Here is a 23,387-nt window from a genome sequence, read left to right on the forward strand (position 1 = left end):
GTAATGTAATATCTATATAATAGTGTGCCAGTTCCGTGTTTCTGTAACAGGCAAAGTGCATGTGTTCATTTTCTTTTGATGTTGCCGAAAAATGCATGTCTCAAATGTTAAATTTTCTGATGTAACGGCGTGACGCCAATAACACTACTTTATCATCAATATCTTAGTTTAAATTAATGAAGCCATTGCATTGGTAATTAGGGACCACCTGGGACCAATTTGGGTAATTTTTCCAAACCTGGATTCCCGAATCCGTTTCGGAATAAACGGGTTGATGACAGCATCAAAAATTATTTAAACCCCAATATTTTCGTAACAGTTGTCAAACGTACATGATCCTATACATTTTCTTGATTAGCGTTTCAAGATCTATACAATGAAGGCAATGACTTTATAAATTTCTAAAAAAAAATGTTTGCCTTTGACTGGCCCTTGCTGACGTTAGCAAAAATTTAAAACCCTTACATCTCCTTAGGCGTTCATCGAAAACATATGATCCTATACATTTTCTTGATCAGCGCTTCAAGCTCTATACAATAGAGGCAAAGTGAAAACAAGTTCTTAATTTTTTTTGTTGATGGGTTTGCTGACGTCATCAAAATTCAAATGACCCTTCTTTTTCATTATTATTTTGCCTCAGTGGATTTTTCCATGGGCTTTATCGACTAGTTACAAATAATATGATAATTTGATTGTCGATTCTCAAAAGATCGTCAACCAAACTTTAAGCCAAAACTGTTTTTAAAAGCACCTAAAATGTTATACCTTTGAATTGCTTTATTTTCAACTCAGAAACATTTGTATTAGTAATTGGTATCGATAATGTATTAATATTTGGTATCAGTAATGTTGTATTGGTAATGCCTATAAAGTTGTAACGGTAACCCGTAAATAAAAAAAGTCTATTGATACTGATATATAAAGTATTGGTAAATATTATAGGTTGTTGCTATTTTTGTGTTGATTCTCATGCAAGCTTAAAAACAGAAAAAAAGACTGAAAAAAGTGGCTAAAACAGTTTGTACCAACCAGGCACAAAAAATACATTTGACCCTAATTTGACCCTAAGGGTGGACGATAGAAAGTTGCTATAAAAAAGCTTTTCACATTTCTCTCAAAAATTTGTAAACAAATACTTTCTACAAAGTCTGTTTCCAAGTTTTGTCAACGTTGCCATTTTAAATTTTTCGTAATGTAAACAGCTACTCCCCCACCTTTCCCATGATCATGATTTCTCCTTAAAAACGCTTAATTTAATATGTCATAATGACTCTTATTGTCGTTGTATCCAGACTTTACTAAGTGCACAACAAATTGAAGTTCGAAAGTACACGGACTGGTAAATAAAGTTCCTAGCATAAAGAAACGAAAATTGTGTTTACAAAAAAGATTTTTTACTCTTTCCTTTAAAATAAATCTTTAAAAAAACATTTGAAGAAGAGCATGGTTATATAAATAGTCATAGCAAGGTTTCTGTAAAGTTTGGCCGTGTTTTTTTAGTTTGATGATTTTATTGATGCAAGACAGGTTTCTTGACTAGCATCATAAAGCCAGCCACCAACAACAACTAGCTAGCTAGGAAGTAGAATTGATATCTAATTTTTATATATATGTAGCCATGTTCTTTATACCTAGCTAAGTCTCCAGTTTATATTTAATTAGCCAGCTATAACCTGCTGAAGCTAGCTAATGTTAGCTTTAAACTAAAGCTCCCCAGTACCTAGGTCACCTGTAAGTTTTGTGTTGCTATTGCATGTAGCTAGCTACTGTAGTTATCTTAATGGTCTGTGCTAGGAATATGGCTGTAACTTGTTTGACTTGATCTTTTAAGCTTAAATTGGAAGATATAAGCCACAACACCAGGACCCTTTTTTATACAAATTTATATATATTGTATTTTTCACATTTTATGTAACTAAACTTACATCGATTGCATGCAATATGTGTGGTGATTTTTGTTGTTCTAGATGTTCTGACTCAAATGTTTTTGCTGTTATTTAAGAAAAGTTTAAACTTTTTTGAGGAGGTACTACATATTAACACTGAAAGAACCCTTGTTTTTTTTTTTAATTCTTACTTTACAGAGGTTTTTGACATTATAAGGAAAATTTACGTAGCTTTTTCACTTTTTTTTAATTGGTTGCAGTATTTAGATGGGTTTTTAATTATTTATTTATTTTTTATTTTTATTTTTTTCGGTGGGGGAAGGATTTACATGGTTTTTTACATTTAGGGTAACAAAATGTACCGGGAAGGCTTGGATGACCTTCCATCAAGCGTTATTAATCCTGATAATTTTAACATTTTTCTGATTCTTCTTTTAGTTTATGAAGTTCTTTACTGCAAAAATTTCTGAAAATAAAGTATAGAAATTAATTATTTTTATAATGTAAATTCAATGTGTTCTAAATTGTGGTTTTGACATTTTAGTGTATATATAAAAGAGTTTGTGGACAAAGACATATTAGCATACTGAAAGAACTGACTTTTTTTTGATTTAGAATTACATTTTTTTTACATTTAGTGTAAACTTTTGTGCGCATGGCCATATTTAATACACCAAAATAGCTACTTTGTTGATTTCGATTTTTGTAAGCTATTTTTTTCTTCTTTTTTGACATTTTGATTTAACTAATTGTTGTAGAAGGCATATACAATATGCATATTAAAATAATGGAATTTTGCAAATTCATGTTTTACTGCACAATTTTAACATTTTATACAAACTTTTTTGGGACAGAATGGTATGAAATAGATCAAAATACCTGATCTTAGTTGTTTTTCATTTACAGGCTGTGGCTTGTGAAACTTAAAGATGAACATTTTGTGTAAGACGATTACATAACATATACTGATAGAACCGATTTTTGATGCTTTAGATGTCATAACTGACATTTTTTTACGACATTTCATGTTAATTTTGTGAGGAAGGACCATACACAGAAGAAGAATTAGATTTTACACCTTGCAAGCTGTGTTTTTTCTATATTTTGTATAAATTCTTACCAGGGAGGACTATGTGCAACATACGGAAATGACTGATTCTTCTTCATTTCAATTTGATGCGTTCCAAATCCTAGTTTTTTGAAATTTTGTGAAGATGTAATGGGTAAGGACAACATAGAAAATGTGATGCTCTCTAGGAAAATCTACCTCTTCTATTTTTAAATCGGTTTTTTAAAACAATAGAATAAAATAGAACAATAGGATTATGAGAAAACTGTGAATCTTTAAATTTGCTGTATATCATTCTAAAATGACTAGAAAACGTCCCTGCAAAGCTTTAAAGTTGCCGTATTTCATTTTAAAAAGACCAAAAACATCCCTGCGAAGCTTTAAAGTTGCTGTATATTTTTCAAAAATGACAAGAAAGCGTCCCTGTGAAGTTTTTAAGTTGCCGTATTACAATCTAAAATGACGAAAAAACGTCCCTGCGAAGCTTTAAAGTTGCCGTATTTCATTCTAAAATTACAAGAAAATGATCTGCGAAGCTCTAAAGTTGCTGTATATCATTCTAAAATTACGAGAAGTAATTTTTCTATTTGGTTAATTAACTACTCACTTGATACACGTAACATAGAATTTCGAATTTTCTATTTTTAAAAATAGAATTTCGTATTTTCTATTTTTAAGAAATACAAAATCCATATTTTTTAATACGAAATTTCTGTATTTCATATTTTTTAATATGAAAAGAGAAGTGGTCGATTTTCTTAGAGAGCATCACAAATGTAAAGAACTGATTTTTGTTGAATCAGAAGTACTCCCTACAACCATTCTTTTTTTTTATACTTTGTAAAGTTTTTGTGGGGAAAGAGTGTATGCAATATCAGCGAAATAACTGATTTTTGTTGCAAACCATTTTTTTACATCTCGGATAAATCTCGGATTTTTGCCAGAGGCACAATTTATTGTTTATTTTTCACATTTTGTGTCAACCTTTGGCAGGGTTTGCAAAAAACTAACTGATTTTAACATATACATTGAGAAAGATTTGTGTTTGACACTGATCAGCTTTTTTGTGAGACATTTTGTATGTGACATTTTTAGCGATTTAAATTTTATGGGTGAGATGTATTTTGAAATGCTTTGGTAAACTTATGAATAATTTTCACATTATCAGAGGGTCAAGTCATTTAAATGTCACATAACTGCAGTTGTTGGACACCTTTTTGTTTGACAAGTTTTTTGGTCACTTATATAATAATGGAAATTGTAAGATTCGCACTGCTGTATTGTTTGTTTTTTGCTGGACGTATATCTGTTACATAAATTAAATGATTAAAATGGGCATACAGCTAGTTGTACTACTAATTTAAGTGGATAATATATATGCTACGAATTGTTTTCATGCAATTAATATATTATGACTAATGAAAATAAATGCAACAAAACTTTCCTAAAAGTTGTGTCAATAGGTACAGCAGTGTACAAACTAGCTAAATCGAAAATCGAAACCATGAAATTCAAATTGAACTTTTTCTTTTTTAACAAAACCTAGTTTTTACGACCTTTTGCAACCATCTTTAAAAAATAATTATGTTTTGTTACAAAACCCAAACAAAATAGCTATCAGTTAATAAATACAATATAAACTGTTTTATCTATTTCTTCCGTCAGCATATCGACCTTTCAAGCTTGGTCTATACATTTGACTTTGGTACTGTCTCTGGGTATAGATAATAAAACAATATATATTGTATTAAAATAGCTGAAACATCTTACATACCAATCATGTTGTTCTTGGATTGTTTTAAATGTTTGTAATGCCTTCTAAGTTTCCCTATATTTATGTAGAAGATTATTACAACACTATAAGCAAATTGTATGTATTAACAAAAACTCTTTTTAGTGAGCCAGTTGAAAGGGACCTGAATGTTAGAAGACATCCTATAGGTATATTAACTACAATTACAACTTGCATTCAAAACACATTTTTATACACAGGACACGTTAGATTGTTTCTATTTCGAACGTTCTTATTGGCAGAACGATTTATTTTTTCAGCTTCAATGGCAGAACCTAGTTCTGATGAAGAAGGTGACGATGACTCTTACAGCAGTGATGTGGAAGACAGTGCTGGTGAAATGGACAGTGCACGAGTATGCTTACTTTATTTTACTGTTATCCAACAACCTCAAACAACCTCTATGTGTTAATAAAATAGAAAACTTAACAGGTTTGTTAAAATCTTCTTGCTACATACATAAAACAAAGGAGAAGAGAATTCATGTCATTTACGATTCTGGTTTTTCAGAATCGCCACAGCAGACTTAGGTAAGTCTACAGAGTTGCCGTAAACCTAAAATTACATACTACGAAAGAAATTACATAACATTCGTAATTATATCGCGAGGAATATGTGTAGCATGTATATTTGTAAAAATTAGTAATGGTACACACTTCTTACGAATGGGTGGAATAACACCCGAAACATTGAAAAAATATAAAAAAATATCAGTGGTTGTTTTATTTTCCCTGATTCAACGAATTGACTCACACTGATATAATGCATGTAAAAAGATCTTATTTACTTAGTGCCTTAAAGAATCACCAGTAAAAGCTTTTCTTGGATTAAAATTCAATCTTTGTAGCAATCCTTATACAACATGCTCACCATCTACTTGCCCCTCAAATGTGATCATGTGACATTAAATCCTTTTTAGTATGCTTTTTGTTTTTTGAATAGCTTAACTTGGTATTTTTCACTGTTTACAAGATTGAAAAACAACTGTTAGTTTGAAACATCAAAAAAAATTTATGCTAATACTTCAGTTTCATCTGTCTGCCTGCCTGCATATGACTTCTGCCAAAATGATATTTTATGTCTCACAGGTCAAAGTGTCAATAAATGAAATTCTGTCATCAAAATAGATAACCTGTGATCAAAATAGTTCTTTGTAATTGTTTTGCTAATCAAGAGGATGCTTCCAGAAGCTCTTCAATTATTATGTACCAAAAAGTAGAGTCCAAATGTATGCACTATGCAAACCATATCCTGCAAGTCGAAAGCCCTTTTATCTTTTGTGTATTGTAATTACTTTAATGTTTTTTGCGAGAGCTATATTGCGAGTGATTAACTAAAGCTTTACAATAAAACAATACAGAACTTATTTCCTCATAACTGCGTGTTTCGTTTTTAGACTTATTGACAATAAAATCCCCTTAGGTATCACACAACACACAAAAAAGCATGTTTTTGAATAAATATCTTTTTCAACATTTTATTCTATACTTTTTTCAACAAAACATTATACACAAGGTTATAAAAATTGTGCATGAAACTATTATTGTTAAGAAAAGTTTTTTGTTTAAAAGTTTTTAAAAAAATATTCTAAACATTTTATTTCTATATTTTTTAGAAAAATTTATAATAACTTGCAGCATAACTTTAATAACAGGTTTTTGTGGATAAAAGAATTTTTACCTAGAAAAATTCCCTGTAAAGAAGCCATATTAGCCTTTTACAGTAGTATCGTTTTGATTAATTTTTTAGCGAAATATGGCACCCTTTTAACCGTGTACAAACCTGTTTTGACAACAACTTTAGCTTTTTTTGTTGCCTTTCGATAGTTTTTAACTACTACGACAGCGTTTTAATGCAGCGAAAGTTCATTTTTAGCACAACAAAAAAGTTTTTCTCACAGCAAACTAAAGAAAGGGGTGTCAAATTCTGTAGAAGTAGATTAAACCCGCTGGTAATCACCTATTTTGGTGTGCCTAAAATTGTAATGAAGATGTAGAAAAGTTAGTGGAGCTATGGAAATCATTGTTACATTTGCAAACCGTCACAATCTCAAATGGTACATGAAATATAAACACTTTGGTCATAAAACTTACACAAAGGAACAAGCAAGACGAAAAAATTGAATCCAAAAAATAAATTGTTATGCTCCTAAACGACAAGAGTTTGAACTGAACCTGATGGCATTGCAGGTGAAATTAGCCATTTTCTATTACAACCATAATGTAGGGCGAAAGCAAGTCATTGTCACTAAGAAGAGGAGGGGATGTGGTTCTTTGGGCAAGAAGAGATGGTGATTAGAATTTTAAAGGAGTGAATTGCGAAGTCAGTCAAGGAAGAAAAATGTCATGATTTCATTGAAAAGTTGCTAACCAAAGTGGTGGGATGAAAACTAAATGGTCAAAACATTTATGAGAAATTAGAGAATATGGAATGCAGATTGGAAACTCTAAAGAATATTATTCAAGTATACTTGAAAACAATACAAAAGTAAAACAATTTTCTCCGCTAATATTTTAGTATATTGCGCACTGCCATTTACCAAGAAAATAAATCTAAAAATGTTAAAAAGTGTGTTTGAAGGCATAATTCCTAATTTAACATAAATGTTGTTAAAATGTCAAATGTCAAATCGCATTGAATCCCCCACACAAAACTTAACAAAAGATAAAGAAAAACAGCTTGCAAGGTGTAAAATCTAGTTAATAGAAATTTAGAACAACAACACTCACAAAAGCGACATTAACAACACCGACAGTTACAATGCTGACAATCACAACAACATCGATAACAACGTCAGAAATCTTATAAGTGATTACGTTGAAAACCTTCGATATTTTTATGTGGAATGTCAAAAAAGCAGGCTTGCAAGAAAGTTCTTTACGCATTTTAAATATTGTTTTTTTCCTAAAAATGTAAACAAAAATATCAAAAAGCCATAGTTTGAAAAACATCAAATTTAAATCTAGAAAAATCAGTCATTCCGGCCTAATTAAACGCCGAAATAATATAAATTAAGGGTTTTTCCCACAGTCTATTTAGATGTTATGCAACACTCTTAAATTTTTTTATTAAGATTTTTCCTTTAAAAAGCAAATTACTTATATTTCTTGAGATTAAGACATCAATAATGCAATTACTATTACTGTAGCAACTGTAACTTTGAAGACAAATAACTTGCAAACAGATGAAAACGACTGACATCATATCTTGCATACGTAACTAGGGACCACTTGGAACCACAACTAGTTTCTATGTGGAATCCAAGATGGTGAGCATTTTTCATAAGAATTGCTAAAAAGATTGAAATTTAACAACAATGCTGGTGATTGTTACTAGTGGTTCTTTAATGCACTAAGTAAATGATCTTTTTACATGCATAATGTTATCTAAACTGCCTAACTTTCATAGTATGGAGACTGATTTCAGCGCAACTTTGTAGACTTGACTAAGCCTTTTTAGATTTGCCTAAGCCTGATATGGTGATTTTTAAAAGACTTTTTCACTTAAAGATTAGTATTTCCTCATCTGAAAAATTCTTTTAATAAGTAATGCAAATGTAAGATTTTCTTGACTCAGTAATGTAATCCAATGATTGATTTTTCAACATGAACTAATATTGATTTTTATCAGACAGATTCTGGAAGTGGTAAATATTCATTGTTAAAACTGTGTCATACCATTATTAACAGCAAAGAAATTATGTTGTTTTGCATTTTTACATTTAGTATTGAGTTCCTGCGCCCCTTTTTTAAGTCAAATAAGAACTATTTTGTCTTTATAGGAAACCTATTCCAGACATACTTCTAGACATCGAAAGGTATGGTAATTATTTCTAATATGTAATGACTTTTAATTTTTCGCTTTATCTTTAAAAATCTTACTTTTCTTCATCTTCTTTTTCTAATTTTGACCAGTTGATATACATATTTTTTAGGTTTCATCAAGAAACTTTAAGCAAAAGATTATCCAAGCCCTGTTTAAAAAACTAAAAGTGACTGATGCTGTAAGTTTTTTTTTTTTTTTTTTTTGTATGAATCTGATTGACAACTTATGCAAGTGGTTTTTGTTATTTATGGATATTATGAAATTCTACTAACTGGTTCGGCCAGATTTCGACGTTTAAAAACCCATTCAATCAACAAAAACTCCAGCAATTAGCTAATGAGTTTGGAGTACCTGGTTCTGAACAGAATTGGAGGAACGAAACCATTTTCAGTAGTTGGCAGCTTCATCGCAAAGACTATCCTGGTTCAGGACCAAGTAATTTCGATGAAGACTCGTGGAGTCGCTGGATTATTGAAAAAAGCCAGGGCCTTACTCCCATTGGTATTGAGTGGTTGTTGCAAAGCATAAGATTTTATGCTTATTTTATTCTCGACAGTCAGGCAAAAGCAAGGTCTGGAATAATTGGAAAACAAGGCAGTGCGATTGATGCCCAACGCTCGTACCTGAGAACTTTAGAGGAGTTGATAATTAAGGATAGCGATACAGGTAAGGAAATTGGTCAATTCCAACATGTGTTGAAGTATGTGAGATCCAAGGTGGATTTCAGTGTTGCTCATGGTGTGTATATGATTCCCAGCGATATGAACCTTCAGATTGGTAATACTATGAATTTTACAAACAAAATTTTGATCAGCAAGGAGTATTTCTCGATTGGTATAAATCCGAGGATTAACGCTAGTGCAAAGCATGTTAACATTAAACACCACCCGCCACAGGTGAGCCATGTGATCCCTAATCATCGCCTAACAGCTCCGCAGAAAAACGAGCTATTAGAAGCAGAGCAATGACACTAAGACTGCGTTAGTTTTAACAGAATAGGTATTATTTTACAAGCATTGTGTGTGTGATTGCACACATGGCTCTATTTAAGACTCTATTTTGCCTCTCTTCGCAACATTGCAACAGCAAATGCGATGGCGCCAGCAAATGCTATATACAAATGCTGCTCAACAAAATCAACAACCTTTGCTGCAATCTTGAAAAAGAAGGAGACTATCATACCAATGATACCAGGAAGAGCCGCCCTGGCCTTTCCTGCCAAATATTTTAAAAATTTTCCAAGTTTCCTAAGTTGTTTTCGTACAAGCCTCTTACTACCACCACCACTTCATGCGTGTACATTAGGTTAGAGCACCCTAGGAGCTATAAAATTCTTGAGTGAATGGTGGTTTATGGATCAATTTGAGGGCTAAATTTTTGTAGCTTATCAAAGCCACAAAAAAACATACGATCCACCACTTCATCACATGCTCTGAAGGTACTTCGACATCTTCTGGAACCAGCATTAATTCCTCTGCAACGAAACTACGCTCAGGTCCGTCCTTCAAATAATACAAGACACAACTTTTTGGTTCTGCCACAATGCGATCTAGTTTATATGTCTTTTTGCTTCAAACAGCGTTGGTTGCACGTGTATTTTGATCTCCATGCTTTTCCTCAGGTTGAAGTAGATAGAGATACAGACCATCTTCAGGCAAAGGTTTTTCATCAGGATACTCTTGCCTCTCAGGACGGAGCTGCAGGCGATCACTTTTTACAAGTGGAACATCTTCCAACTTGATAGCTTTCATACCGATCATTGCATTCTTGGTATTGTTGAGACTCTTCACTTAAGAAACATGGTATAGCAGTCTATCAATTAGCGAAATTGCGCATGTTGGAATTCTATTATGATTTTATTGTCAAATACATAGATTGACGCGACTTCGAATACATGTATATGGATACAGACAGCGCTTATTTTGCGATCTCTGGTGAAAATCTTCATGATGTCGTTAGACCTGAGTTAAAAGGGAAGTATGACAGTGATGTAAAAAACTGGCTCGCGACTGATAAACTAGCTGAGCAAACGGCAGGACTTTTTAAGACTGAGTTTATTGGTACAAAAATGATTGCCCTGACAGCAAAATGTTACTTCTGCAGTGGAAAAAATGGATGTCAAAAGTACAAAATGACCTTAATTGGAGCCGTTATATGAATGCATTGCAAAATGGTCTTGATAAGGTGAAAAATACTGGGTTTAGAATAGATAACCAAGGGATTGTAACGTACGAGCAGCAGAAGTTAGGTTTATCAGCATACTATGACAAGCGCATAGTTTTAGATGATGGTATACACACCTCTCTGCTTGTGTTTCAAAGTTTTTCACAAACTTGATCGAAGAAGAACATACTCATTTGCCTAATCTACTTAAAAATGTTTGAAACATTTCTGAATAATCAATGCGCAAATGAGATTCTCGGTGATGCGTGGTTTGGAAAACCTAAGGCTCTGTGGGATACTCGCAGAATCAAAAACCCTCTGGATTTCAAACAACAACAACAACAAACAAGAATCAAAAACTCAGAGGTTCTCATATGGGAGTTTTGGTATATTTTTTTTCAAAATAAATCATGAATGTGTATATTGCAATAATTTTACTGTTATATCTAAGATTTTTTATTTATTTTATAAATTTTCACCTATAATAAAAAAGATGACGGATCTTAATGATTTTCTTGATGACATTGATACGCAAAAAACAGAACAAAATAAATGTTAGTATCTGTATGACAACCTCTCAAAAATATCTAGTAAAACACCATTGTTGAGAGATTAAATAAAGCGTCTGATAAAGTAATTGATAAACTATATGATCAGGTGGTAAATAATAGTGTAAATAATAGGGTAAGTAATAAAGACCTGTTATCAAAATCAGGTGTTGATAATTTTTAAATTATGATGAGTGATTTAAATTCCAGTTATTTAATCAAAAATTCAGCATGTGAAACTTTTGGAAATTTATCAGTGGATACTAATGGTCACACACCTATGGAGATTTTTGGCTCACACATATATGAAAAATGCGGATTTTATCTTCGTCCCATGTCATTACTTTGTACAATTTTTAACCATCTGGATTGGAAAAAATTTAATCAAATTGCTAAAAAGAGGCAAGAAACTGCCAAAAATAGTTCTAATATTTTGAATGAGACTGATATTTTGAATAAAGATGATTATTAATAATAATAAATGAACGACAGTACACAACAGGGTGCAGAACAGCGTATAATTACAAAACCAGTAAAGAATCGGATCGAGTAGCACAAGGTCATAAGTTAGCTATACGCGTATTTTTAAAAATATGTATTTCTAAAAATACGCATTTCTAAAAATACCCTGTGAATTTAACATACAAAGACATAAAAATATTATTGTCCGGCTAGAGAAATCGTTTCATCTTTTATACGAATTGAAAATTGCGTATTTCACTCTAAATTGACGAGAAAACGTCCTTGCGAAGTTCTAAAGTTGCCGTATTTCATTCTAAAATGAGAGAAAACGTCTCTGCAAAACATCAAAGCTGCCGTACTTCTTTCTAAAATGACGAGAAAACGTCACTGCTAAACTCTAAAGTTGCTGTATTTCATTCTAAAATGACAAGAAAATGTCCCTGCGATGCTTTAAAGTTGCCATATATCATTCTAAAATGATGAGAAAACGTCCCTGCGAAGCTCTAAAGTTGCCGTATTTCATTCTAAAATGATGAGAAAACGTCCCTGTGAAATCATTGAGCCAATTTAAAACCTATTAAATACAAACTTGTAAAATTCACTCATTTTTCTATTCAGTTTATTCAACCTTCCACTTGATGCACGTAATAATTTAAAAATGCGAAATCCTATTTTTGAAAATAAAATTTTGTATGTTCTATCTTTAAAAATAGAATTTCATATTTTCTATTTTTTAAAAATACAAAATACAAATTCTCATGAACAAACACCTTTCCATTGTAGGAGCCTGGTGTGTGGATGGTTTCCTCTGGGGGAAGGTAGGCCTCACCCCAAAACTCATAATCATCCAAGTCTAGCCGTTGCGTCTCACATCCATCAATAAAATCTTTGATCTCTTTGATGCTTGATTGTGACTTGGAGCCTTTGGTATTGTAATGGGTCGCTGTTTAGTCCTCAGCATTTTGGTCACAAAAATGGGAAGAAGCTGTAACTTTCACACATCGAAAACAATATGACAGTTCACTTTCTATATCCTGGTGCTCTTCTGCCAGAGGTTGATTAATTATATCACCACACTTATTGCAAAACTTTAACAAATCCATTAGGCACGATTCAAACATGAAAAATGTACAATGACAAAGAATAGGTTCCTTCTCCTTGTTATAACATTTTTCTAAAACACTATCAGTATTCGTATCTTTTGTCCAGGTCTATTACCATTTAACCATTTGATTAAATGGTATTACCAACCACTATTAAGTTTTCTTTCAAACATATGCTATTTTAACCTTAAAGATTTTAATAACCAAGTATCATTTCTATCGACTTTATCATCTTTATTCTTATGATAATACCGCTCTTTATTTTTTCTATGATCACATATGACCATGGCTTATGTTACTGAATAACGATGATGTACATTTTACTGGGTCAAAATCAACAGCTGAATGTAAGGAGGCTACAGCTTGTTGTATAATCTATATGACAATAAAATGTTTGAACCAGACGGACATTCAACCAACTTCTTATTTGCATTACCTAAAATAAGCCTACGACTCTAATCCTCAATTTCTTTTCGCTTCTTTCTTAGAGGTGATGTTTCCCCTCTTTTAACTTATCCTTATATGGAAAAATTACTTATCGCTTATCAAAAACCGTTAACCAGTTCTTTATTTAATTTAATACCATCAAACTTGATTTATATTTGCTTGTGGCTTTACAACATAAATTTAAATTATATTATTTAAGAAGAAAAAAATTAAACAAGTATATAGGGACGGATTGCATAAAGGAGAAATATTTTTTTGATGGAGATTCTCATGATCCGTTAATTTTCTTAAAACAAGGATTACAATGAAGTTGCAATAATAACCCAAAACTGTATCAACTTGGAAATGGGGGAGTTTTTTTTTTTACTTAAGTGTTATGTCTTTTGTGTTAACCAGTTATGGAACCACAAAATGTTTATTTTTGTTATTACTTTCAGACCATATGTCGAAGTCTAAAGTCAAAGGTTTTTTAAACATGTTTGTCCATCAAGCTCTAGAAGATGTATCTCTCTTTCTTTTATGCCTTCGTGAGGAAACTAATGCTCAAAAATTCGACAAGAATTTGATCTTGAGGAAATTTACATCAAGATATTGAATTAAATACTGTTCCAGATGAGTTCACTCAAAAACGAGTTCTTGTTTTTTTATATTTTTTTAGGATCTAGGGCATGTACATGAAGGTTTAGCGCGAGAACTGAATAAAGTTGACATGGATAATGAGGAATTTTTATTTGACGATGACGATGATGATGATGATGATGATGATTCAGATGTGGACAGTAACATATTAGAAGACAATGCTAGCATCGCATCTGCCCAAAAACCTGGCTTGAGGTATATTTTTTACTCCTGTTAAAAAGAAAATTTTCCTTAAACATTTTCCACAGATCAAAGGAACATATTATTGGAGTACTTTTCTGTCCCTATGCATTTTTCTTGTTGTAGACCTTATTTTGATCACAGTCGTAGTCAAACAACACTTAATCAAAACACTCTAACTCGTAGTGAAGCTCAGGTATGTAATGTTTCACACCTGTGTTTTTTTTAACAAAATAGGCTGAAGAATTTATGTGATGATTTATAATGACTCACTTCAAGAATAAATTCGTTTTCAAATTTGAAACACCCAGATTCTTTAAATATTTGTTCATTTAATTTTTCCTAAGATTGTTCAAGCATTTTTATGGTTCCTTAAAGCTTACCTCCCACTTTAAAACAAGTATTCGAAAATCAATTCAAAATATTGTACTAATTAAGAAAACAAAATTTCTTTTGTACTTATTTTGATTTGTTCGCAAGATATTTGTTGTTGAAGTTGTAAAATATTAGCTGGAGAAGAAGCTTCATGCCAGTCGCCATCTAGTGCCCCGATTGTAAATAAATTCCTTCACGGGAGGGCTTGTGACGTCAACTCTCGGATAATAATTTCGCTGACTCTGCCGTTGCCCATGTTTTTATATATACAAAGCGGTTTTATATATGACAAAGCTGTTGTTGTTTTTTCAACATTTGTAACGGGTACTGAAGATGAGTTTGTAACAGATATATATATATATATATATATATATACTGAAGATAAGTAAACACTTGTTTTTTACTTCCTTTTTTAAAACTGAGTTACCGTGAAAAAGTTGTGGGCTCTCTTAGTTTTGAAGTCTCGGCCAGCAAATAGTCTACAAAACCTGACAGTGAATCAGACTCTAGCTGGGAAAGCTGTTATGAGGATGAGAATGGAAGTGGAAGCAATAGCTTAGTAGTGAACCATGGCCTTTTTAGCTATTCCGGTGCTCTCAGAACGAGATTGGCTCTTTCCGACTTGTGTAGAGACTTCAATGCCCACAGGAGACGGGTCTCGGCGCCGGAAAGTATATTTTAAAGTAAAAAAAAAAGCTATTTAGGGCTATCAGAGCAAACCATGGCAGCCGACATTTTATTTTACTCTTTCGAAAAATTCTGGCTGTGATCCCTAAGAGTTTGTGTTGGTTAGAGGAGTTAGACACAGAAAGCGTTTTTAATTTAGAAGATTTGCAGAAAACTTCCATTTTATGACTAGACTACTGGCAGCGTTAATAATCACGACCATGCTGAAGTAAACATATAGAAAGAACGCTTATTATAATAACAATTCAAGCAACCTCGATTCCAGGGCCTATAGTGTTCTTTGATATGAGAATGAAACGCGACACGAAAAATAAATTAAAATAGATTAATATAAGAAAGGAATAAAGAAAAAAAAGAAAGAAGAATCAACGACGCGCGCAAAACAAAATAAAATCCTGTAAATCCCCTGCCTAGTGTACCACAATATAATAGGAAAGTCTTAGACGCAACTTAGAAGAGCGAGCACCTATACCAGAATTTTCATATGGCCTAATGCAAAGACAAGTAGACAGAGATTTAGAATTACCAAAGCCTTTTTTGCCAATGTTGATCAAAACATTCTAGTGATTAAAACTCGACCTTGAAAGGGTATCGACTCTGTTAATGAGTACACACAGCTCGTTTTTTCTTGCCTGTTGGAAGACTGGCAAAGGAATGCTTACCAGCGCTACTTCTATTATTCTTATTACAAAAAGCCATAGCACAAAAACAAATTTTATAATTATAAACAAAATTGATCTTAGTTGCAATAATTTACTCTTCTTCTTTTTCTCTGAGTTATTGTTTTGCTGCAACATGTTCAGGGGGCCTTTTTTTGCCATCCGGGAGATGACGTCAAACTGGGTTTAATCCGAAAAAAATTTATCAAAAAATGGCGGCTTTCGAGAAGGAAGCATGCTGTAAACACAAGAAAATGTGGCTTTATAGTAGCTTTATTATTTCAAATTTTACTTAATAAATGTTAAATTACAAATTCTCAACATAATATAAACAGAATAAGATGAACTTTTTTTGAAGTGGGAGGTAAGCTTTAATTCCTATGCATTTATTATCAATTTTACTGAAATGCTGCTTTTTAAAATATATGGACTTCATGTTTGAATTTTTAATAAAATTTGTCAAAAATTTGGCCTGGTGTTTGTTTCTCTTTAAAAAATCCAATTTTCTTTAAAAAATCCATGGGTTCGCCCGCCTTTTTAAACGAATTTGTGTGTCGCTACTTGCGGTACCATTTCGTGTGACAGACCGACGTATACGAGTATTATAATATAGATAATAATATATATGTATATATAATAATAAAATATAATATGTTTGTCTATATCATTGCTATTAGTATTATTTGTTTTTGGCAGGAATTAAGTGTGGCATTAGGTTGTGTTTTGAATGGTATTGATTCCAATAGGGATGGTGTCAACAACGATACTTCTCAGGCAAGTCATAAGTCACTAGTTATAATCTTTCGTTTTTTTCATCCCCTATACGTTTTACTCAATATTGTCTTTTTTAGCAGGAAAAACCAAATGCTGAATCAATATTTCATGACTCTGATACACAAGCTGAACTAAAAGATGATAGGGTTCCTTCACCTGACCGTTTAAAAACAGGACCAAGAAGTATATCATTTAAAGAAAAAGGTGGCGATAAAATTCATTTGCAGCGAAAACGAAGTGTTGATTTAGAAAAAATTTGTAAGGTAAAATCCAATTTCTCAAATAAACTGTTTTTATAAATTGCATGCTATAAGAAATTATGATTGTTATGAACTCAAGCGGCTAATATGTATGCTCTTGTGCTCTCTTAAAGTTTGCAAATTCGGTATTAAATTATAGTATGTTTTCAAGGAAAGCGCAAAGACTGACTTTACAGATCAATTATCTACCATTCTTGGAAATGATGGGAAAATACCAGAGTATATTCTATTGGTTGGAATAAAGGATGATATTAGTCAGGCAAGTTAAATATATGGTTTATAAGTCAGATGGTGTTTTAATATCTTAGCTTGCAAATATTTTGTAAACCTGTGAATGATCCATATACTAAATAGAACATGAAGTTAAACGCAGAGTGTGTGTTAAGCATATTTTTGGGTTGGTAGCAGAATATTTTGTAAAATAAACCAAATATGTAATAATGAAGAAATTTGTAATGCTCTCTAAGACCACTTCTACAGTGGAATCTCTATAAGGAAGACAGTTATAAGACAGACACTTTATGCTGATGCTTTCACCTTTTACCAAATGACATTTTTCCTTGAAAAAGCTCTTATAAAGTTGAAACATGAAATAACCTACCCCACCCTTTCTTACGAAAAGTTAAATTTTTTGCGTAGCCATAAAATACTATGGCGTAACACTTTAACACTATGGAGTGACAAAAAAACACTACATTGACTTCATATTGGAGGCGTAATTTAACAATTTTATCAGGTAAAATTATAGTTTATTTGCTAAAAACAGGAGTACACCAAATCACAAAACATGTCACATTTTTTAATTTTTTTGTTTACATTCTATAAAATCTTAATATTGAGTCAGATTTATTAATAACATCATTCTTCATAATGGTATGTTTAAGGCTCCTTGAATAGACAGTATTAAAATCATCTTATTGTAAAAAATATGTGTATAAGTAAAAAGGGAAAACTGGATAAAATAATATAATTATGACAATGTCAAAAAAATAAAATTTGCGTGCTCTTGCTGAATCATATATATATATATATATATATATATATATATATATATATATATATATATATATATATATATGAGTCTGCGATGCTTCCAAGAAAACAATAAAACAAAATTTTTCCGATCCATTACATTAAATTTTTTTTTAAGTGTTTATGTTTTGCCTATTTTTTGTCATTTAGTGTCTGTATATTAAGTATATATATTTTTTCTTTTTATTTCTGATTTAAAATACTTTAAATTTGTGAAACATAAAATTAAAAACAATTTTAATCAGTTTCATTTGAGAACTGTTGAATTGGGCGAAACAAGTTTTTAAATTTTCTTCCTATTTCTCTTGGCTAGGAAACAAGTGTTTGGCCAAGCTGAAAGAACAGACAGTTCATTTTAAAAAAATAAAGAAAATGAAATGTACATAATGCAGATATAATCATAGTCATATTCATTTTTAAAATGTAAACATTGAACACATTTTTATTTATATAGCTGGAGATCAAGAAAACAGCATGTTTAAATTAATACACATAATGTAGATCCCACAAGTATTCTGCAGTAAAATTCAGATGACAAAGAAATCCGAATATTTTCTTTTCTTAGCAGTTTAACTAAAGTTTTAAAACAATATAGGTTAGGTCACAAGTCTCGGTCTGTTTTTGTTGTTGATGCAATTTACTGTGGTATAGTAAACTATGTAAACAGTAAGCTATAATTATAAAGAAATAACTAATCCCTTTTCCTATGTTTTCAACAACTAACTTTTACACATGCACATACGTGGAAAATCACGGTGTTTCACCAGTTGGGTCACATTAGATTTTTAGTGGCCATGACTTTAAAGCACATTTTAAAGTACCAGAGCTTGCTAACAGTCCGATATTTGGAGCAACAAAATTAATTTAGATAATGTTGCTTAATCCGAATTTTTGATTTAAAAATCCATCAGACCAAAACATATAATGAATCATTAAAGAAGTCGTTAAAATACGCTTTAAGAATAAATTTTAGGAGGTTTTTGTAGCCTGTAATTAGCTAAAGGTTTTTCGATGTAATAAATGATGTCAAAATTATGTTTAAAGCTTTTCCTTTTTCTTTACATTTAATTTTATACATTTTATACAATTTTATACAGATTATGATGTCATGTTTATCTTACAAAAATTTTTAGTATTTTTCATTGTCATAGTTTTAATAGAATTTATTAAAATTGATTTCTTTGAAAACTAGCAAGGAAATTCAAAGCTGCAAGGTGATTAACATGTTTTATTTCTCGTAACACATGCAATTTGTGCAGTTCAAATGGATATATTTTTCCAGGCATATCATCACCTTTTGTGAGACAAATATGTCATCATAATTTATCTAGTTTAGTTTACATCACTAAACGTGAATATCATAACAACTTAAGTTATAAATCATTGGTTCAACAATAAACAGGAAAAACTGTCAATTTAAACACCAAATTCAATCTCATAACTCAACTAAAACATAGTCATATAAGTCTGTCAATGCAATGAAAAAACCTTGTGATGCAAGATGAACCATATACACTACGCTGGTATTTTGTATGAGAAATAAAGGAGCAAAACGATGTTTATTTCATGCATTCTTGCACATTATGCAGGGTTTTTCGAACCTTTTTTAGTCTTTTTACAAATTTTGCAAAGAGCACTAACTCATGAACTCTCTCCTGCCGTGGGGAGGAAGTGCTTTTTTGACAGATACATAGGTTAGGTAAGCAGCATTTAAAATTTGCGCCAGTGACACTTTCTAACACATACTTTATGGAATAATCCACGCCCTGGCCCACAAAGGCCCTGAAATTAGAGAAAAATGGCCATGCTGATGTAACAACAATTAGCACATTTTTGAAGTTTGGTCTAACCAAATAACTTAAGATCCTATGTCCTTAGTCTGCTGTAAACATATACAAGTTCAAATTGCTATAACCTAGTAATAACTGTATAATTTCTTGTTGTGATGGACTTCAGAATTTGCAATCTTGTCTTATATTTTGGAGAGTTGTAGACATTTGAGATGACCATTATAAAACTGCTGAAAAGCATCAACGTAAAACATACCACTGTATAATATTTAGCACATAGATGCCTAAATTCTAGAAATTTACACATGGTGAAAACGTACTAATTGTAAAATAGCCCAAATGTTTGTAAAATGGCAGAATTTTACTTCAATTTACATTATTTTAAACATTGCGCACATCCACCACTTTGCCAAAGAAAACAACCATTTTCTAAGGCATCTAAATTCGGCTAAAGGAACTCTAATATAACATTTTTTATCATTTTTAAGGAGAGTGCAGGTGTTGGAAAAACTTACTGGAAAATTGTTACAAACATGCTTTTTTATATTTAAGCCATAGTCCAAACCTCAAAAAATGCCTTTTAAGTAAAATGTTTTTAGGAAACTTTTCAGGGCCAATTAAGAAATTTCAGAAACATTTGAGGGACAATAATCAAAATTTTCAAAAACACAAGGCTCAAGGCTTGGGTTCCTTATAAACAAAGGTGTACATTTTCAGTTTTACTCAAATATTTTAGCACTTGACATTGAAACGTATATCCAGACTTGGTCCTGTCATATGCACTTCTTGTTCCTCTGATGTCCAGGCAACAATAACAGCTGTCTCCAATAAACTTCAAAAATTGTAAGTTACAGCTAATACGTACAACCTTATACTTTCACACAACATTTTTGAATCTTACAATACACTTTTTACACGGAAAATGCTGTTAGGAAGAGTTAAAATCCATTAAAGATTTTTAGTTTTCTCTAGTTTTTCTAGTTTTTTCTAGTTTTTACCTAATTGATTTCAAAAAGACAGATTTTCTTCACTTTTTTACCATACTGAGGTAAGACGTTCGACATAAACCAAAACAGATTTATTTTTGGATTGGTATTGTAGGATATTAGATTTACTGTGTACCAAGTTTAAAAGCTCTTGCGAAATCTCTTGACCATTTAACAACTTTATGGCTCATGGTGTTGTCTTTTAGTTCAAGTCGACATTCTGCTCCACCACCCTCAATACGCATTGGTGTAATTGGGCCTGAAAGCTATTTACGAAACGTCATGCGAAGTTATGTGGAACAATTTTCACACAAACCTCAAGAATATCAAAGTTTTGTAAAGTTTTTAGTAATACCTTCTGGTGAGTTTTAGTGTTCTCTAGAAAATGATTTTCTGATCAAGTTAGAATATCTCATAATAAATAACATTTTTTAAAATAGGTCCACACAAAGTAGCAATCTATTTATCTCAACTGGACCAAAAATACAGTAGTCTGTTTATGGATACGTTCTGGAAAACTGTATTTGAACAAAAATTTTTATCTGACACAGGTTGGTTTGAACCTTTTTCGTTGTTTTTTTTACTTTTTTGTTTTTGTACTAACAAATTTATTGTTCACACGTTTAGATTTAAGGGAGGTGGAGAAGCGAATTTTGTATTATGTTCAGCATTCTGATAGTATTCATTCTATCCCGATTGCCGAAGCACTAATTACCTCTCGATTGTAAGTGAACTAATCTGTTTACCAAAGTATAACTTTCTTTTGATGTCTCAAGGGCTAAAACACATTTGTATTGTGTTAGAATAGACCTATTTCCATATCCATTTGGTTCTGCGAAATACGCATTCGAAAATGCAGAATAACATGAAAACCAGATTAGTTATGAGCAAAATTGCAAGTTGAAGAATGTACCAACAAAATGTTGACTTTTACAGCTTTTAACTGGCAGTTTCACATAATCGTTGTTAACACAGTTATAAATATTCAGATTTTAAGGGTGTATCTTTTGGTATATGTTAGCTAGCTAAACCTAAAACCTAGCCACGTTTTTAGAATGATGTGAATACATTTTTATTTTACTGTTTCCAAGTAAATTTAAACCTAAAACTCAATATACAGTTTACTAACGCTCAGTGGGACTCCAAATTACTCTGATCAGTTCAAAAAATTAAAATTAGTTTGCTGGTAGCTAGCTATAGCCCAAAGTAGCCAGCTGAGGCAGCTAAACCCTGGAAAAAAATATTGTAAATTTTATTTTGAGCTCTCCATTCCTCCAAAATCAATGTTCAATATGCTTGACTGATGGTAATAGAAGTACTCCAGAAACTTGAAGTACATTGACTTGAAAAGGCTGGATTTTCTTATAGCATTTTCACAAGTATTTTTTCCAGGGTTGTAGCTATAGCTTAGCTGCATGAGTAATCAACAAATCATTTGTTGCGTAAAATGATATTTAAAATAACATTTTTAAACTATTGGCTGTTGTGATTATGAAACTGTCACACTCCCCCTGTCACTACTCTCTCTTACTGACTGTCAATAATCGTACATTTGTATCAAGCATTGTGATGGTTAATCTTAATATAGAAAAATTAAAGTTTTTTAAGTTTTTATTCAAAAAAAGGAAAAAAAAAGAATATACTTTTTCTTATAAGAATGTCTGGAATGTAGCTGTAAAGGTGCTTAATTTTTAACAAAATCTCAGTCTCAATATGTTCTTAAAAACCAGGTCCCTATGTATTTTGTATTCATTCTTACATGAAATCTTGAAAATTATTCTTGCAGAATTTTTTCAAATTGGTTATTTATACAGAAAATAATCTTCATGGAATTCTTCCATAGAGTAAATTTATGAAAATATAAAACCATAAATTTTGTTTTTAGCTAACAAAAAAATTTCACATTGTTTTCACTTATTAAAGTTAAAGTTTGACATGACAAGCATTTTGTGGACAAAAATTTACAGAATTTTTTTTATTTCTAGGCAGAAGACATTTCCTTTTTTCTTTTCAAGCAACAATTTTTAAATTGTTTCTTTCTCTGAATACAAAATTTAATAATTAGGATATCATTATGAGGCGCCATAGTGGACAAAAGTAAGACATTTTATTTCGTGGTGCCCAATATTATTTTTATGCCAAAGTATTTTTTTACGGCATGATTTTTTTACGAAAGCACTTTTTACGATATAAAGGTAATTTTTATTATGGTAGAATTTTTTTTTTTACTGTTTTAGAATTTTTTTTTATGGCACAACCATGCATTTATTTTTGTATGACTTAGTTTTATGAAGTAAAATGGTAGCTCTGAACACATGGTGTTTGTTATTGAAGCAATAATAGAGCTTGATGGTGAACTGACCTCTTTGGTCCGCGCTGTTCCTATTGAAATTGTAAACGATCAGCATTCCTTGTCATCAGATAATTTGATTCTGTTGAATTTTGCCACCTAAGAATCGAGAACACGATATCCTTCTTGGGAACACTGATGCATCAATTTGCAGATAATATAGATGTTTATAATGACATAGAAAACCTGAAAAATGAAGCAGAAAGAATCAAAGTTCAATTGGATTTCTTTTTAATGGGAATTGCAGTAACACACAGTGGAGAAGCACATGCTACTGTTATGACATTAACTGGCGGTAGACCTAGAAAAGATGTTTCTAAGAATGACATTCAATATCTCTTTGATTTATATAAGAGTTGG

The 23,387-nt window shown here is 31.5% G+C and overlaps 2 protein-coding genes across 7 annotated transcripts in view; both read left to right on the plus strand.

Annotated features, from left to right (window-relative positions):
- The window catches only part of LOC130656155 (RNA transcription, translation and transport factor protein-like), a 99,266-nt gene that overhangs the window by 49,957 nt on the left and 25,922 nt on the right, over nucleotides 1–23,387 (plus strand). The window lies entirely within an intron of this gene.
- Nucleotides 1–23,387, plus strand: part of LOC130656152 (phosphofurin acidic cluster sorting protein 2-like) — a 63,945-nt gene that overhangs the window by 19,879 nt on the left and 20,679 nt on the right. For 4 of the 6 annotated variants that reach the window (XM_057458975.1, XM_057458980.1, XM_057458978.1 and 1 more), the window contains exons 6-18: nucleotides 4,853–4,896; nucleotides 5,008–5,102; nucleotides 8,529–8,564; nucleotides 8,682–8,750; nucleotides 13,954–14,129; nucleotides 14,241–14,310; nucleotides 16,532–16,609; nucleotides 16,687–16,872; nucleotides 17,009–17,128; nucleotides 20,428–20,534; nucleotides 20,884–21,038; nucleotides 21,118–21,228; nucleotides 21,305–21,401. In XM_057458975.1, the coding sequence (XP_057314958.1) occupies nucleotides 4,853–4,896; nucleotides 5,008–5,102; nucleotides 8,529–8,564; nucleotides 8,682–8,750; nucleotides 13,954–14,129; nucleotides 14,241–14,310; nucleotides 16,532–16,609; nucleotides 16,687–16,872; nucleotides 17,009–17,128; nucleotides 20,428–20,534; nucleotides 20,884–21,038; nucleotides 21,118–21,228; nucleotides 21,305–21,401 (1,344 nt within the window). The remainder of the gene's footprint in view (nucleotides 1–4,852; nucleotides 4,897–5,007; nucleotides 5,103–8,528; nucleotides 8,565–8,681; nucleotides 8,751–13,953; nucleotides 14,130–14,240; nucleotides 14,311–16,531; nucleotides 16,610–16,686; nucleotides 16,873–17,008; nucleotides 17,129–20,427; nucleotides 20,535–20,883; nucleotides 21,039–21,117; nucleotides 21,229–21,304; nucleotides 21,402–23,387) is intronic. The other 2 variants (XM_057458976.1, XM_057458977.1) reach the window with 2 other exon arrangements.

The sequence above is a fragment of the Hydractinia symbiolongicarpus genome, chromosome 9, assembly GCF_029227915.1.
Source record: "Hydractinia symbiolongicarpus strain clone_291-10 chromosome 9, HSymV2.1, whole genome shotgun sequence".
NCBI classification, from domain to species: domain Eukaryota; kingdom Metazoa; phylum Cnidaria; class Hydrozoa; order Anthoathecata; family Hydractiniidae; genus Hydractinia; species Hydractinia symbiolongicarpus.